Source organism: Heteronotia binoei, chromosome 4 (genome assembly GCF_032191835.1).
Source record: "Heteronotia binoei isolate CCM8104 ecotype False Entrance Well chromosome 4, APGP_CSIRO_Hbin_v1, whole genome shotgun sequence".
Taxonomy (NCBI): domain Eukaryota; kingdom Metazoa; phylum Chordata; class Lepidosauria; order Squamata; family Gekkonidae; genus Heteronotia; species Heteronotia binoei.
Genome location: NC_083226.1, coordinates 103098122 through 103117028, shown reverse-complemented (window position 1 = coordinate 103117028; position 18907 = coordinate 103098122). Strand labels below are relative to the sequence as shown.

The 18907-nt window shown below is 40.6% G+C and overlaps 1 protein-coding gene across 7 annotated transcripts in view; it reads right to left on the bottom strand.

Annotated features, from left to right (window-relative positions):
• Positions 1-18907, bottom strand: part of MCC (MCC regulator of WNT signaling pathway) — a 354991-nt gene that overhangs the window by 12345 nt on the left and 323739 nt on the right. For 2 of the 7 annotated variants that reach the window (XM_060235592.1, XM_060235598.1), the window contains 7 exons: positions 17874-18014; positions 15748-15848; positions 10955-11138; positions 3387-3621; positions 3200-3259; positions 2865-3071; positions 742-839 (listed from right to left, as the gene is read on the bottom strand). In XM_060235592.1, the coding sequence (XP_060091575.1) occupies positions 742-839; positions 2865-3071; positions 3200-3259; positions 3387-3621; positions 10955-11138; positions 15748-15848; positions 17874-18014 (1026 nt within the window). The remainder of the gene's footprint in view (positions 1-741; positions 840-2864; positions 3072-3199; positions 3260-3386; positions 3622-10954; positions 11139-15747; positions 15849-17873; positions 18015-18907) is intronic. The other 5 variants (XM_060235595.1, XM_060235599.1, XM_060235594.1 and 2 more) reach the window with 4 other exon arrangements.

Here is an 18907-nt window from a genome sequence, read left to right as displayed (position 1 = left end):
TGACTTATTTTTAATCTGAAAATTGGTCTTTTGTTTCATCAGATGCACTGTTTAGAACAGTACACCGCCTTTGTCCTGGCTTCTGATTCTAAAGTATTTATAAAAGACTATGTATTTTACATCTTCTGGACATCACATTCTAAATTTGTTGGATACTTCTGGATTCCTAAACAATTGTTTTTATTGATAATTGCTCTACCAGTATTGAAAAGCAAGTAAATGATGTTGGTATATTGATATTTTTCAACTGATAAAAGAAATAATTTGGCTTTGAGTGAAGACACTTCATGACCCAATGATGCTTCCGTAGTATTTAGCTTTGGTGCACTCCAAGTTATGACTGAGATGGCAGTTACTTTTTGTAGTACTGTTAATATAAAGCTAGAAAGCATGCTCTTGCAGTGATATTCACTAGAAAAAATTGAAAGACTATTCCCAGATTTGTCATGTGGTTCCTGTGAGACCTTTCATTAACTCAGTCAGCTAGCCTGTGCCTCAGGGTTATCACAAGTGATATGGGAATTAGCAATAATAATTAAGTCCACAATTGGTAGATGTTTGAGAAAACCTGAGGGGACTATGCTGATGAACAATATGGAATAAAAGGAGAAAAGGAGCACTTAGAAACCACTAGAAGTGCAACGCTGTACCATCATTTAACATTTGACTAATTCAAACCCCGGAATGAAATCACAGATTTATTAGCACTTCTCTCCCCATGAAAGGAAATAGCCTCCTTACCGTCTGAGCGCATTTGCCAGTTCTGTAGTCAGTTCATTTTCACTATAGGGTTTTAGCTCGGCTAATGTTAATGATGCTGTAGTGCTCTCTGTACATTCCTGTAAAATGAAGCCAGACAAACAGGGACCTTTGAGAAGGCTCAAATATATTTTTGTAATGCCTTCTCACTGGCCATTCCTTTCTCACTCCCCTGCACACCACTTATACTACCATTCACAGAGCATTCTCCCATACACAGACTTTTCTCACTTTGTAATTGATTGCCTCTAACACATGATTACACTTTCCATACAACCCACACAGGACTCCTGGCTGGCTCACACTCATCACTGCACATCTCAAAACCCACTCTTCATATCTGTTCTTCCTGTTACTGTCAGTGGCAGTGCAGGCTTGAAGAGCGTTTTAAGGTCAAGGCAGCACCACTCTGGAAGGTGCAGTCACTCTTAGCAAAGGAGAAATGAGCCATTTTGAAGGACCATCCTCCCAGGCCAAATTTCAAAGCAGAAGCAGAGGAGATGTGGAGGATGCAGCTGAAAGAACACAGGAACTGCTCTCCCCTCACCCCCACCCCCGGATTCCTCAGACAGCATTATAAACACTAGACTCAAGAGCCAGGGCATTCTAATTTCAGTGGCTGAGGCTAGGAGAGGGGGGAAGAAAGAAAAAGGCAAACCTAGGAGATTTCTTCCCATTGGAACCTTCTCCAACTGTGCAGAATGACCCACATGCTTGGAGAACATTCTGTTTTTAAAGACATGGAGCACTCACATTCAATATGGCCTTTTAAAATAGTATTAAGGAAATCAGTGTTTCAGATTCTGAACAGCCCATGTTTGGTCCCCTTTCTGTGCTACACAGAGGCAAGTGTAGAAAACGTGGTATGTGCCCATTTTTAGCTTTCTACTTCTGATTACAGCATTAAGTCCATGATTAGATTGTCCAGCCAATTCTTTATTATGCTGCCAAGTCCTTCCCCAGCAGCAGCAGCAGCAGCAGCAGTCTAAGTAATACAGTGAGGTGCTCCCTCTGTCAACTTTCATTTGCTTGTCTGAGAGTTATTATAGTTAGGAGCAGACCTTATAAATCATTATAAGAAAATTCACATTTCGCTTGGCAAGTTCCTATAGCGCTTCTATTGTTTCATATTGCAGAGTCTTGTGAAATACAGCAACTCCCACTACCTGGCTCTCCCCCTCTGCAGTGCCTGGAGGACAGGAGGATAGATGGCCAGGTGCTTCTGCATGGTTTCAGCAGCAGGAGGATGACTCTGTGCTATGAGATCCCCCATGGCTACTTCTTGCAGGGGCTCCTAGAGTGTCTGAAGAAAGCTCTCACAGGAGTGCAGATTAAGGTTTAATTTTCTTACCATAAGGAGTGATTACTGAATTGCTACCCTTTTCCACTTGTAAATACACTGAAAGGAATCCCAAGGACATTAAGTTTATGGTAGTTATGGGCAGATGAAACCTCCCTTTCTATCAACACTCTATATGAGAGAATCAAGATGAAATTCAGACAGTGGTACCCAGCAGGCTGACACTATAAATATCCTGAGATCTCTGTCAAACTGTCTATCTCTGTCAAGAAGAACTCTTCCTGGATCCAGCTAGGAGCTTAATGTTAGTTAAAGAGAAAACCACAGGAAAAACTAGAACATACAAAATCTAAACCATGGAAAAACACACATTAAGGTATACTGTGCTCCATTACAACTTCAGTAATTATATCAATCGTTCTGTCAGAATAGAGAGCTTAAACATTTGAATTGTTTCATATTATTGATTGAATGGAAGGCCTCTGAATTTACTGTATAAATTGATATAATTACTTAGATACAATGAAGCACAGAGTCACTCGAAATATTTAAACTTTATTGTGAGATATACACTGGAATTGATAGTAAGTATACCTTATTATGCGTTTGTCCATGGTTTGGATTTTGTATGGTCTAGGAGTCTACCTAAGCCAGCATTCTATATTTGACAGTGCCTGGCTGTAAATTTCTGATAAACCTGCAAGCAGGAAAGAAAAGCAATAGCTCTCTCTAGACTCTGGTATACTGCCTCTGAAAATGGGAGTTCCAAAAAAGAATCATCGGATGATCTTAAAGAGCACCTCACCTTACTTGCCTTATCTTTGCTGCTGCTGCTAGCTGAGCTGAGGGATCTCATTTTCTGTTCCTTTTGCTCTTCCACTTCTGACTTCAGGTGCTCAATGTGGACCAGGTAGGCCTGCTCTTGAGCTTCTCGACTGCTCAGCTTCAGCTCTAGGGCTTTCTTCTCTTTTTCTATCAAGTACAGCTGCGCCTTCAGCTCTGCCATTTCCTCCTGGTCGGGAGGCACAGAAGACCAAGCAAGTCTGTTATTTCATAGAATTCTATATGATTAGGACACAAGGTTCACACAGTGGGTGATAATGCTAGCTCCTACATTTCTCAAAGCCAAGTATTACATACATTGCATTTTATACCGTCCGTCCTCAATCCTCTTGTTCCTAAGGCAGTGTTCCATGTCTTCTGGGCCATTTTTTTGTCATGGTGATTTAAAAAAATTAAACACTTTTTAGGTAACGAAACACTGCAGCTACATTGTAAAAACAGAAGCCAAAAGCAGTGTTAACTTCTAAGCCACTAAATAAAATACCTTCATTGCCATGAGTTCCTGCATGAGTACTGCATTTTCTAGATCCAGCCTTTGGCTATCTCCACGAGGCTTAACGTCGTAACTAAGGGGATCAATATGGATGCTCTCCAGTTCCAACATGGTCAGCTTCACAGCTGCCCGGTCATTCTTCAGCTGCTGAATGTAGTCCTTCAATCTCTGTTCATCCTCCTTTGTGAACTCAGTATCACAACTACTTGCTGTTGAGCTGGTAGTACTTTGAAAAGACATGGGGGGGGGGAGAGAATATTATTTATTTTAAATGTTTTAAAACCAGCTTTTGCAGAAGCTCAAAGCAGTTAGACCACAACTGAAAAGAACAAAGTAAACAGTAAAAAACAACAAAGGGACAATGAAACAACCAAGGCAGAATTTGCATATCAACCAAATATCTGTTGAAAAATGTGAGTTAAGCATCCTTTCTGGACCACAAGAGAGCTAGAGCTTTTTGATCATTCTTCTGTGAGAAGGATTAAAAGTTTTGAAGCCATCATGAAAAAAGCCTGGCCTTTAGACACTGTTGTCCTCTCCTGCCATGCTGATATTACAGCAGGTAGGATTCTGTTCTTAATTTAGATCAGAGCTCCAGCACTGTTCATTACCATGTTTTGTGAAAAATACTTAGACTAAAACCAAACCAAATGCACCGGACTCTTCTGCCTTAATGATGTTTCGGGCAAGAAATGGGGCAAAATTTGCAAGGTCAGAGAACTGGGCTTGATGATAGGCTTCAGCCCTCATCCTACTCTTCCATTAAGAAATCTAGTTTTCAATATGTCTACCACAATCTTCATACAAGATAAAGGAAATTCATAGCCTAAAGGGTTGAATTTCAAGTCAGAAAAAAGCAGTTCAGCTGTTTTATATGTAAGGATGCATGTGTAGAGAAAGAGAGAATTGTTTCTAGATAAGTAGGAGCTGACTTCATTTCTGTCTATCTGTTTTCCAGTCTTCCAAAAAGAAAAAGATTTGTAGAGGTTAACTCCAATGCTGCTACCCATTTCTTAACATTCCACTCTTCAACATAATTACAACAACACAAAAAAGTAAAAGAAACAAGCCTGCATTTTCTACAGCCTGCACAGAGACAAAGCTGCCTACTGTCTCTTGAGAACCTGTAATCAGCTGCTGGGTGAGGGTTAAGTCATCCATTAGCTGTGCTTGTCTGGAATGCTGGATGATCTCAGTTATCAGCAGGGGAATAAATCACTTTTTGCAGCCGGGTTGCAGTATTTTTCAATCTTTTTTTTGACAAGGGAGGAACCCCTCCCCCCCACACATTCATCCCGACCAGGCTTTTTATAATGATGTTTAACAATACATATTCTTTAGGCAAAGGAGAAGAAGGGAAAGTTATGAGTTCTCTTCTTCCTTTCCAGCTGTTAAGATCAAAACTATCTTGTATTTTTAAAAAGTAAATCCGATAACTGCTTGTCAATATTGTAGAGACTTTCAAAGACACTGCAGTCCAGGGGGGAATGTACAGAACTGGCCAGGATACAAAGACTTCCCTGAGCTACTGAGTATTCATAAAGTATCTCATTACATGTGTTTAAATGGCAGCTTTCTGTTAATTTCAAATAGTTCTATCTCTCCTAGGGATAACAGGTACCATGTGAAGCAGCAGCAAACAAATAATTGTATTGTTTTTCTTCACCTTTAAATTATGTTCATACTAAATCCTAGCACAGCTAGATTATCTTCCATAAATATACAGGGTTAACTAAAGCCTCCATCATTATTATTTTCCATTCAAAAGGATCTTACAGCTCTCAGTAAACAAAAATTAATTGGGCCTAACAATATGGCAACAGAAGGAGAAATAGCTGTGAAAAAATTAGGACTCAATTAGAACAGAATAACATTAAAGCATTAAAACAAATCCTCCAAAACACATGAGACTCTAAATTACTCTAACCTACTCTACCTTACTCCATTCAGTTGTGCACAACACATGACCTAAACTTTGGAACAAACTTGTCAATGCTAACCCATGAGTTTCTTTAAAAAGGAACAAGAACCTAAGCTGCTTCTGTGTGTGTGGGGGGGGAGAGACTTTCAAAAGTGTGTCACATACAACCTCATGCTGATGGTCATGTATTTATTTTATTTATTTATAACCCACCTTCCTCCCCAATGGGGACCCAAAGCGGCTTACATCATGCTGCTCTCCATTTTATCCTCACAACAGGTACATTGAAGTACGTTATGCTGTGAGACTTTGACTGGCAGATGATGAAATCTTCCTTGAAATATGACCAATTAATTATTGTTGCCGCTGGGAAGCAACACAGCAAGGGTTGGCACTCTCTTGTCATGCATACAATAAATATGGAAATTTGGGCTAGAAGAGCTTCCATGTGATGCTTTTAAGATATTTTGAGAATCAAGAAAACCACCAGGCTCCTCCTTTCCTTGGCCAGAATTTTGGAAGACTCCCCCAGCAATACTGGTACTGATATATTTGTAAATTCCTTGAATAAAAATGCCAAATACTTTTAACATTAGGTACTTTTGTTCATTTGGATGATTCAATCCAGACTTTTCAAATTCATTTGTTACAACAGTCAGATCTAACATAAATATAACTTTGTTGGGCTTGGCAATGTGTACCATAAAATGTAACACAAAGTACTGGAGATATACATTTTTAAAAAGTGATTTCAGATGCTGAACGGCAACAGCAATAGAATGACAACAGCAAGTTTGATTGGATTACGTGTGATATGCAGAGGGATAGTGGGCATGAAGATACCAATATTGGTACTGAGACAGGAAACTTAGTCTCAGTTCAGTCCAGGAGGATGCAAAGAGTAAATGGACATAAGACTGAAATTAGAAACTACAACATTCAAAAACCAGTGAGGGAACATTTAATCTTCCAGTACATTGCTGACCTAAGAGTAGCAGTTCTCTTACAAAGGAATTTCAAAAGAAGATTAGAAAGAGAAACTGCTGAATTGCAACTGATAATAAAGCTCAAGACAATGCATCCTCCAGGACTGAATTGAGACCTGTTCTTGCCATTTCACATCTGAAATCACTCCGCTCTCCAAGTTATAAGGAGCAGTGGACTCACATTTTAACTGTATCTGAAGAAGTAAGCAGTAGGTCACAAAACTCATGTCCTGCCACAAATTTTGTTAGGTGCTACTAATAAAGTCTGCAAGCTATACTGTTAGGTTTCCCTCTTTTTTGGAAGCAGCAGAGAGAGTCAGTCAAAAGTGAGCTGCGATGCAACAGTCATCCTGGAGAAGGAAACAGGACAGAGCCAGTTGCTCATAGGCCTGATATAAGCCCTGCAGCGGCCAATTCTGTCCCAAGGCTGTATGTTTGACACCCGATTTAATCAATTATTTTGCCCTCCCCCATTTGACAGCAGAGCTGACTGCAGGAACAGCCAGTGTTATGTAGTGGTTAAAGAATCAGACAACGATCTGGAAGACACAGGTTCAAATCCCCCACATGGAAGCTCACTGGATGATCATGGGTCAGTCACTCTCATCCTGACACATCTCGCTGCAGGAAGAGGGAGAACAGTGTTGAAATCCACTTTGGGTCTCTACTGGGGTGAGAAGTAGGCTATAAATAATGGCTAACAAGGAATCATAGTTCCTATACATAATTTTAGCCTTATACCAAGTAGGTCAAGCATATGAAGAGAGAGGTCACTGCATAATTAGCCATTATCTGAATCCTCCCAAAAACATTACACATTTTTACAGCAGAGAGTAGTCAATCAAAACTCATACTTCGGGTTTTTTTAAAAAATAAGACAGAAACATAAACACGATGATTCTTTAAAAGCTTGTTTGCATAAGCAGTTATTTTAATCTAATTATTAACACTGTATATTTTCTAAGATAAATCACATTTACATATTCAAAGATAATCTTAACAAGTTGCTAAGTAACATCTTCTATCCTTAGTATGTAAATGGCAATTATAAAATACACATGATACTATTTATCATCTGATTTGCTTAATAATCAAGGTATAAACCACAAGTGATGACAACAAAAACAACACTACAGTATTTTTGTGAATGAAGTTTATACATTTACCATAAATGTATAAGAAACTGAAAATAATCCAAGATCAAGAGTGTATGGCTAAAATGATTCGGAACAAAAAAACCTGTACTATCTAAAACAAATTAGGTTATCTTCGATTGTGTATACAACCTGTGACCAATGCCACCTTCACATTCCTTTCATAGCCTCATCCCATGATTTCATCTCTGTTGTGATCAGGATTAGGAGCACATCCACTGACACCTAATTCTAACAGATGCAACAGTAGCATTTCAGACTCAATCTGTATCTGCCAATGTATCATTCCCTACTCTTTACAGCACAGAAAGCACCTCTATCATATAAGAATTGCTGTGACAGCTCTCTCCAACAGAAGCCTGGCAAACTTGTTAACTTCTGTTAAAAATGATGCAAGGCAAATTCACTACACTAGAAGCATATTCCTAAACCAACACAGTGCTATCACAAGAGTAATCCTATTATAGTATTCAGCACAACTGTGTTAATGGAAGGAAAATACCTATAAAACAGCATGACAGCAGTAATGCAGCCTTGCATATACTCACATAAACTCTCTTTTTTCTAAAAATTATACTGAATTATACTAAAAATTATACTGAATTTCCCAAGATTGCCCTGTATGGCAAACTCTCCACCGGTCATCGAAATAGAGGGGCACCGAAGAAGAGGTACAAGGACTCCTTGAAGAAATCCCTTAGCACCTGTCACATCAACCATCACCAGTGGTCTGACCTAGCCTCAGATCGCAAAGCATGGAGGCACACCATCCACCAGGCTGTCTCTTCCTTTGAGAACGCACGCATAGCTGGTCTTGAGGACAAAAGGAGATTGAGGAAGAATTGCACTGCTACAGGACCAACCCTAAATCAGACTTTTCCCTGCAGCCGCTGTGGCCGGACCTGCCTGTCCCACATTGGTCTTGTCAGCCACCAGCGAGCCTGCAGCAAACGTGGACTATTGCACCCTTCTTAAATCTTCGTTCGCGAAGCCAAGCCGAGACCTAAGTGTTCTTCCATTCACACACTATGAAGAATCATAGCTTTGAAGAATCATAGATCTTGTAAGGGTGATACAGTTTCTACATCCCTCATGCATCAGCCAGTGGAAGGTTTTACTTTTAATGGCAATTCTAATAAATACACTTGAGTACAACTTGATATTTTGAAGACATTTTTTAGAAAGATGGCTTCTACAAAACTCCATCTTGAGATCGACATTTTTTATTCTACAACAACTAACTACACCAATTATTGATTTCACCATCTTGGGATGAGGAAAACCTGGGTTCAAATCCCCACAGCCATGAAGCTCACCTATTACCCAACACCAAGAGAAATCTTTGCTCCTACACTGGATGTGCAGAAGCAAAACATAATGGACAAAAACAGCAATGTTTTGTTGATTAAGTCTTCTCCTACATTGAGTTCTGTTAGCATAAACACAGGAGCATGTGTTATGAAACAGATGCATCAGAACAGTTCTGTGTAGTCAAGATTATTTGTTAACATTTTATCTAAAGTTTATCAGAAGGCCAGATGGAAAATGCATCTAATTAACAAAATCTGATGTGACATGGTCACTTCCTTAAAACATAGCATACACCTGACTCTTCTACTCATGACAGGGAGCATTCCACACCATCACAGCATCCATTAGAGAATACAGATTTGTCTTTGCATTCTGCATTCTTCAGTGTCCCTGACTGACCAATATATAGTGGTTACACTGGCTCAAGCAGTGAGCTCCCAGGGGCAGAAGGTAACCAAGCCCTCTCTTGCTGATGTACCCAGGCCTTCCAGTTTCTTTGGAGTAAATCCAGACGCCACCTATTGAATCCATTGTCCCAAAGAACAAGCTGCAATCATATCCCTGAATAGATTCAACAGAGGCTTCCATTTTCCCTCCATCTTCTGGCATACTTGAGAAACAGTCTGCCTCTTAGAAAGAGCCCGGCTTAAGCTAGGCCCTGTGTGATTTTCAAGCATGATTCCTTGGCTACTGGCTATTATGGCAGGAGATACAGAAGGCCATACTATGATCAGTTATGCAGTGAAGTCTCTGGCATGGACATGGTACAACAGAGAGTGGACTCCACTGGTGGATAACTCCTGGGGACTGGACATCAGCAGGCTTGAAAACCCAGCTCCATGATCTCACCTGCATGCTTTCTCCTTTCCATATGTAATGCAACAGTGTTAAGAATCCCATATAGACTTAAGGTTGAGGTTACTGTCAGAATACCACACAGCAAACAGCGTCTCATCTGTACACGGGAGTAATCCATTTCACTTTATCATCACCTTCTAGCTTTTTTTTTTTTTTAAAGGCAATCAATCACAACTTCTAGGAGCTAGGCATTCACCATTAAAACAGTTAGAAGTTCTTAATACATCACAGACCTTTTTTCTGTTTTCACAAAGGGACAGACAGTATTGTTGGGATGTTGCCAGCCCAATAAACTGAAATGCTAGCTGTTATTTTTATACATTTCACTAGTAACAGCTTATGTGATTTTTTTTAAATCACTGTAGTTGCTCCCTTTTACCATCTTTAACCCTTTTGTCATCACTGACTGCCTGTGCATTTGTTCCCAGTAATGTGTTCTCCAATGTGACATTCAGCAACTCATTCATGATGCTGGAGTTAAGTCCGGGTCAACAATTCCATTACAAAACTCCATTCTGAGGGGGTTCCAAACTACAGAGGAATTTATTCACTTTGACATGAAAAGTCCTTGCCAAGGAAAATGATTTCCCCTGCCCCTTGTTTCAAAGTTTTTATAGGGATTCTAACCACTCTTATGAATTATGTTATCTGCATGCAGTTTGGCAGACAGATTCAACTGTTCTCCTAACTGGTGAACATTTTCAGTCACTGAGTAATATTTCCTTAACTTTTTAATTGTTTATATGCCTTTTTAAAATAAATACACAATAATTTTAAATCCAAGTCCTGAAAGAAAATTTGTCATTCACCATTATGGAGGCCAAATTCAACTTGGCATTAAAAAACTGACATATCAATACATAGAGTAAACATGTTCAATTCTATTTATGCAATTCAAAGCAACAATCTGCAGTTAGCCCAAACTCTGAGAAGAAAACTTCTGAAGTTTCATACTTGATGAAAATTGTTTTTATAATACAACTGAGCAAGTGCTACTATATGTTTTAAATTTCAGTGAGAAGAGGGCAATGAGAAATGAAGGGCAGAGAAATCACTGAAGTAAAACATCTGGCATGAGCTTACCCTTTATGAGACAGATAAGAATCCCCACTCACAGCAAATCTATATAAAATTCTTTTTTGCACTGAGTCTTTTTCAAGTCTTACCAGAATTCAGTAACTGAAGTACTGAAATGAGTTATAGCAAACACTGATACAATCCAGCAGGCTGGCTGGGGGATAGATAGATAAATAAATGGAAAACAACACAATCTACTCAGTTTTGAAACCAAATGCCTGGGGATTAACAGATTCAATGAGCCATAGTTACCTGGTATGGCTGTTGGATGACAGGCTCTCCCAGGGCTGCACAATGCAGCCAGTGATTGCATAGGCTCCTCCACAGCTACCGTCCAATTTCATCAGCAGGGCTTTGGCTGCATTCTCAGCTGTCTTCCTGCAGTCATGAGCTCTCTTAAGCATCTGGGTGATATTTTCATCGCCTGTTTGGTCCCCTGTTTGTGAGCAAATGATCAGAGCCACATCATACTGCAGAGGATAACAACAATTAATGTGACTGAAAAGAGCTTTCAGCTGACATCTGTGCAACCACTAGGACATTAGCACCTCATTAATGATGTGCTAAAATAAAACTAGGTTATAAGAGACTAATAGGCAATTATCTAAAAGGCTGTGTGGTGAGTTCCCAATGAACAGGTTGGCTTCTGAACTCACTCCTTCGGAAAATCCCCTCTTAACACTGTTGACAACTTCCTCTGTAAGCTCGGGGGGGGGGGGCAATTTTGGAGTGGTCTCCAATGTAACACAAGGAGACAAGATCAGAAGGAAAAAAGCAGGATGGCATGATGAACATATGGAATTGCATGCAAGTGCCTAAGGGTCACCATAACTATAGACTGGATTTCCAGTCCTTTTTTGTTAAACCACTGAGACAGCACAATGTCAGTTGTCCTTCAAGCCCCCCAATACATTAATCAAAATTGTTTTAATTGCTGAAAATCATCATATTGTTTCTCTTCTGCTGGTTAGAATGAACTGCTCTGCTTAACTGTTTTGTTTGTTTAGATTTTACAGAAATTTATGCCCACCTTTCTGCCCTGATAAGGTCTGCCAAGGTGGCTAACAAATTAAAATGTATATAATAAAATCATATCCTAAAACCATTAAAATCAACAACAATTTCTGTAGTTTTATTGTATTTCATCTCACTGCACATTGAATTGTGTAGGGTTGTTACAGGAAACCTGTTTGGTACTTCTGAAAATGACACAAAGTTTACAAAGAAGTGATCTTTTATAGACTATAAGTTTTAACTTATAGTTTATAAGTTTTAGAAGACTGTAAGACAGGCAGAAATGTTTTCACAGTTGTCATTCTGGAGTGTAAGAATTTTTTTTTCAATTTATGGGTATTTTTAATTTTTTTTTTAAATTATGGGTATAAATGTAAACCTGTATCTTGTGAACACTGCACACCATGAAAACAAGTACTGATTATGCTTTTCCTTATGAAACATTTATACATGCCATTAAACAGAAGTTAAACACGATTCGTTCTGCAAATGCATGCTATTACAAGTCTAGTATAAGACAAAGAGCAGTATTCTTAGGCATATTTACTAAGACTTTCCTTACATGAATCTCTTTAGGTTTATGTGGTTAGGTTGAAGGCTTTTCTGTATTTCCAATTATTTTATTTATTTTTATTCATTAGACTATGAATCACTCAATACCTGCTACTGGGTGATGTATGGTCATGATAAAATGTCAAGCATAAAATATATTTAAATAACATTAAAACAATCTAAAGGATTCAAATGGCGAGTTCCAATTATTTCTAATGTCACTCTGCTGGCCACTCCGCAGGTATGGGGAGAAGAGCAGGGAGAGTACAGAGAACAGAAGAGGGTGCCTTTTCTCATTTAAATCAAACTTTTCTTGTTTAATTTGTTTTTATCCTGGTAACTTTGTCCACTGTTTTGGGAAAAATATTAAAAACAAATGTCTTACAAAGAAAAGTACATTTACACAAAAAGTGTGCCCAATTCACAAGAAGAGAAGGGGAAACAAAATCCCACAGCAACTCCAGATAATTGATTCTCTAGCTTTCTGTAACAAGGGGCAGAAGTCATCCATCTTGTGACAATGGAGCCAGCTGGTCATTTGGTTTTTAAAAGCTTTCATGTACATTTAAGCGGCTCTTGAGGAGCTACTGCTATAAATTAGATTTTAAAACATGCAGTTTCCATGTCACTTCAGTCTGGAAAACTAATATTTTCTATCCCTGAAGGCTTCCTCCATCTTCAGCAATCCAACGCTATAAACAACATATTGTCACATCAATGAGCTGAAAAGGACCAGTACAAAATAAACAGGTGTACTTTCATTGTGGATATATACCATTTCTGATTCCAAATTTATTTTCTTGGTGTACATAACTCTTCCATGTGGCTCATTCTATTAAACATTGTTCCCCAAAACATTAGACCAAGGCATGAACATCCAAGCAAAACATAACAAAAATTCATAGTAAGATGTGATGGCAAACCCTCATACCAATATACAAAAATATGGAATGAGATGACACCCCAGCTTGAGACCTAGGAACCAGAGACTTAGATTTCACACCATAAAAACTTTTTTTTTGTTGTGTGTGTGTTTGTGTATACATATGGTTTTTTGGACTGTTTAGTCTCCTAATTCTCAATGGGTGTTTTCGCACTTACGTTTTACTGGCGCGACGACCCTCCTCACACCGGCGGATCTGCAGTGATTTCGCACTAGAAGCGCCGGCGCAGCCCATTGCGCCGGCTACTTCCGTCGCTAAGCCAGCGCAAACGGAAACCGCCAAGAAGCAGGAAAACGTTTGCGCTGGCTTAGCGACGGAAGTAGCCGGCGCAATGGGCTGCGCCGGCGCTTCTAGTGCGAAATCACTGCAGATCCGCCGGCGTGAGGAGGGTCGTCGCGCCAGTAAAACGTAAGTGCGAAAACACCCAATGAGGGCAATGTCTGGACTCAGGATGCCACCTGGCATTCACTTTGTCTATCATGAGGGGATTATAGACTTGGAGGAACCACACAGTAGGCTTGATGAAACAATTTAAGGAACAGGTTTATTTCAATAGTATGCATGGCTTGCTTGTTTCTTTGTTGTTCTTTTCTCCAGCCCCCTCAGTATTACAGTAACAAAGTTTCTGGAAAGTTGGGACCTGAGAAAGTGTAACCGTTAAAGCAGACTTCTTGTTTGACTGAGACTTATAACATGGAAAGTAAAGCTTTTAACTGTTTTTAACAAGGGCACATAAACCCAAACAGACTATATTGGTTTCTTTGTTTTAAACTGTTTTTGACAGATACAGCACTCAGACCACTGTACTACTGTAAGCTCTTGGAGGATTGGCTACATCAGGGGTGTGTGGCCTAATATGTAAAGGAATTCCTGCTACAAAAAAAATCCCTGCCTATATTCAAAATACCTGAAGGCCCTAATGGACTCCCTGCCTAATCCACAGACTTCCTAACCCTTCTCCCACCAAAATCCAGCAACCTCAGATTCTGTTAGTTGGCCAGCACTTAAACTGCCAGAGTCCTGCTTTTTTATTTTCAACCTTCCAATCCAACATTTTAAAGCGATTGGCTGAGGCTCCTGGAGGGCAAAACCTGAAACCGTCTGCCACATACACCTTTGATATTTCCCACTCACTCATACATACTTCTCAGCAATTTTCCAATGTGATAAGCAATTTTTAATTCAATTAAGTCAATTAGACTTTAAACAAAAGCAAAAATTAAACAAACATACAAGTGCAGAAATGTCTAAAAAATGACAGATGGTTAAAAGATATGGCAAGGTACATTTGAAGAGTTAGCTTTAAGGCCAATTTCCCCCCTCACACCCCAAAACCAAGTCCCTCAAATGAAAATCATGCAGTTGACTTCAATGAGATGTATGCACCATTTTTTTTTCTGTGAGCAAATATGTGATTCAAGTTACAGAGTACTATGGGGCCTAATTCACTCAGTCTTTTATATGCTTATGTGTTTGCCATCAATAATTTAAATCATTATTTTTTGTATATATTATTGCTTGATGTAGATTTGTTGCAAGTAAATTTCCTATAGTGTTCATACAACTATTCCAACTTGCTTGCAATGTGTTGTTTGAATTCACATCCAAAAAGTTTACCTGGCTGCTATGGTTGAACAAAAACATAGTGGGGCTGTTCAGACGCACAGTATAATCAGTTGTAGTAGCCCCCCCAATCCTTCTCAGAACTGGAGTATTTTGTTACCTGCTACTTTGCAGTGTTTTTTGAGTTCTCCCGTTTCACCTTGTAGTTTCCCCATCTGGATAGTTCTCGACCAACTTTCGGATGTCTGAAGGCTGTCCTGGAGCAAAAGGAGCCTCAGACATCCAGTTTACAGTCGCCATTTTGTTTATTACTTAGTGATATGCACATAACTGCATAAGCACATGATGTTTTAACCCATGCGCATGTGCACATATGCGCATGGTGCACACATGTGCATAATAGTGGAGAAAAATATAACTGCATGGTGCCGTTGTGTGGATGGCAGAAGACAGTTTCACCATGGAGTGATTCAAATTATGTATGGCAGTCTGATCAATAATATCTGGAACAAAGATATTCGGAACAGAACCGGGTCAGTTTAACATGGACTCAACACACTGTGTGAACAGGGCCAGTGGCAAATTCTCTTGAGCTATCTTGAGATGAGAGACTGTGGCATCTTATGCTCAGACGATGATAGAGCCAGTAGGATTACATTCAGGGAGACTTTGGTCAGATCCCAGACTTGCCATAGAAGCTTGTTGGGTGACCTTGGGCCAGTTCTCTCTCAGCCAAACCTACGTGGGACTGTTGTGAGCATAAAATGGACCATGTATGTTGCCCTGAAGGCAGGATAAAAGAACATAAGAACAGCCCTGCTATATCAGTTCAATGGTCCATCTAGTCCAGCATCCTGCTTTACACAGCAGCCAAAGCAGTTTCCCTGGAGAGCTAACAAGATATACACACAAAGACAAACAGGTGAAGAATAATACAGGATTCAGAAAGAAAAAGAATTGTTGAGCTCTTACCTACAGACCCAACACCTGCAGCTCTGAATTGCCCAAGAATGAGAGACTGTTCGCTTTCTGCCAATGCTAGCAGCAGCTCATGGGCTTCAATGCACTGTTCACTGTAAAAAAAATGTTAGAACATGTAAAACAGAGAAGAAAAAAATCAGCATAGGCCAAGTGTAATGGTAACCAGTAACTGAGCCTGCCATTTCCTCCCTGTTGTGGAATGGAATAAATGAAGGGACCATGGTGGACACAGAACAACAGTAAGCATACAACATCACCGTGAAATGCGCTCCAAACAGCCATACATTCTAATACTACTTACAAAAACATAATAAATACATCAGTAAAGTTATATAAACATTCAATATATTTGTATGTGTTTTTTTTTATCTAAAATCCGTATTTCCTCCAAAATCCACTATGTATCACTGGCACATAGGTGATACAATGACCCAAATATCTATTTTACAATAAAAAATCTCTACAGTTAACAATTATGAAGTTCAGACTGTTTCATAAACCACTGTCTTTTTCAAGGGTCCAAATACATTCAACTCTTCTGGTTCTGCAACTTCAGTAATGCTTCCCACTTAAGGTCTGCCATTAGACTGAAGCATCTCACGTGTGTGCTCATCATAAAAGCACAATAGGCCAAGTAGGTGGCTGCCTAGAGCGGGAAACTGCCACAGGGTGGCCAGCTTGGCTCCTGAAGGCAGTGCAGCTAAACCTACCTCAGTGCATGGACTCCATTTCCTGGTGGCAGAAGGGAGGGCTGGGGCTTGTACTTGTACTGCTAAGTCTCAGGGAGTGATTTGTGGCACCGGAGGATGAGGCTGAGCAGATGCATATGTGGCAGCAGCTATTTCACAGAGCTGGAGGAACCTTGTGCACCTGTTTCCAGTCCGGCCAACTGGAAGCCCAGGGGCCAGTGTGGCCTTTGTAATTGTAAACTCTTATAGTAATTGTAAACTCTCACATGGTGTGTCTCTCCAGCCACAGACACTTCCTCTCCTCCTGGCATTCAGCAATGGAGCACTGCTGCAGACCAAGCTGGATGTACCCCTTTACCGCAGCCACCTCTCTGCTGCTGGAGTCATGTGACTTGGCAGAGATCAAGAGGCTTCTCTCTCTGGGTCCTCTCCTGCACCTCCCCACTTGGGGGTTCACCTCTATTCAAAGGGTAGGGTAGGGGGCTCCTTTCTGGCCATTGCTGTTGGGCTCTGGGGCCCTCCTCCTAACCTCTCCAGGTGCCCCAACTGCAGTTCCCAAGTTAGCTGGTTCTTGGCCTCAGTGGAGGATGGGGCTTCCTTCTATTGCTGGTTCACCACCACCCACACCACCAATGCCACCTCAGGATGCTGAATGATTCCCTCCCCCCAGTCCTCCTCCTGAGCCTTTAGGAAACTTAGGTGATCCCTTCCATAGGGCGAAGGGAGCTCTGAAGAGGCTAGAGGAACCAGTGGAGAGGCCAGCTCTGCCCAAGACTCAGGTAGAGGTAGTGGCCAGGAGCTGGGTTGGAAGGTTCCCTTGTCCAAGTTTCTGTGGGGAGGGGAACAATCCAGATGCCACAAGTACAGAACAGGACAGCCAATGACCCAGTCTGATGGAACCAGGAAGACTTCTCCTTTGGCTGGCCAGTCTCTGGGTGCAGGCTTCATGTCCCAAAACAGAGGAGATGGGGGGGGGGGGGAGGAGAACAGCTCTACCATCTTTGAACCCGTCCTTCTCCATGCAACCCAGCCTTGCTTACCGGCTTTGATTTCCAAATCCCCAGAAATTACTGGACCTGGTTCAGCTGGGAAAGGGCTTCGAAGGTGCTTCTCAAAAGAACTCTGGTGCAGGGCGCTGCAGTTGCATCTGCTGGTATTAGGGGGAGGAAGGGTGGTGTTGGGGCAGGAAGTCAGGGGCAGGGGGGCCGGCGAGGGAGGCTGGTGGGGGGGCCTGCCTGGCACTGGCCCTGCTTGTACACCATGTCTAAGCTTTTAACAGTGCAGTCTGTCACAACAGACTATTAATGGCAAAGTGAAAAGGGCATTCTGTGTAATCAAAAACCTTGCAATCATTCCTATCAGAAGGTGATACAAGAAAGGGTACCTCCCTTTTGTCTTTCATTTTCCCCTGTTCTCACATCAACATACCTGTACTGCAGTGCAAGCCTGAGGGCTGTGGCATTGGATTCATATTTTCCAACCAACATGCTCATCCTCTCAGCATTGTTCTTACACTCTTCCAGAGTTATTGTTAATAAATCATTCTGAGATTTTAAGTGCTCAATGCGGCTGTGAAGAAGAAAAGCATCTTTAAATTTTCTAGCTGAAGTTGCTGCAGTTTTACCTGTCTTGAACTTTCTCAAATTCTTGATTAGAATGCCAAAGTCTTGGAGTATTTTGTTATTCCTCATTCACCCAGAAGAAACAGATAATGCCAACTTTTTGTGCAAAGTTATATGGGAAATTCCCATAATTAAACAAGCTGAATGAATGCAGTTCATAAATTGATATGAAGTTGCATATAAAGCCAACTATCGTATCTCAAGTCCTTGCTCACAGATTCTCTTGCTGTAAATTGGTTCAGTACTTCCTTATTCCTGGTAGTGCTTCATGTGAAAATGCAGCTAACCCATTCTTTGAGGAATAAGGTATTGCTATTCAGGATGTAGATGAAAAATTCAAGAGTAGTTTCAGGGCTGTTCATGAGTGCATAGAGGGTTTTCACTTTCAAGCCAGACATTACTCTTCAAATTGTTTTAAGCTTAAACACAGAAGGAGTTTCAAACACAGCTTTTTGAGGGGCAGGAAGAAGGCTGTTGTTGTTGTACATGGAGAAGAATCTTGAGCCCAACTGCATCCAAGGAATACAGCCAAACAGCTCCCAAATGATGGGTTAGATGCATACGTGCATTTTCACCTGAAGAACTACTGGGGCCAAAGGACTACTGAACCAATTTGAAACAAGGGAATCTGTGAGCAGGGGGACTCTTTTATGGAAGGTGGCCTTCTTAGCAACTTCATATCAATTTATTAACTGCTTTTATTCAGTTTGCCTTCATCACAGAAAACTGAGGCACCATAGCATCATCAGCCAAGCAATGGCTATGGAGGAAGGCTAGAGAGCATCACAGTGATTGAATGGTGCTTTGGCAGCAACTGGGGAAGAGTTAGACCTTGCAAGA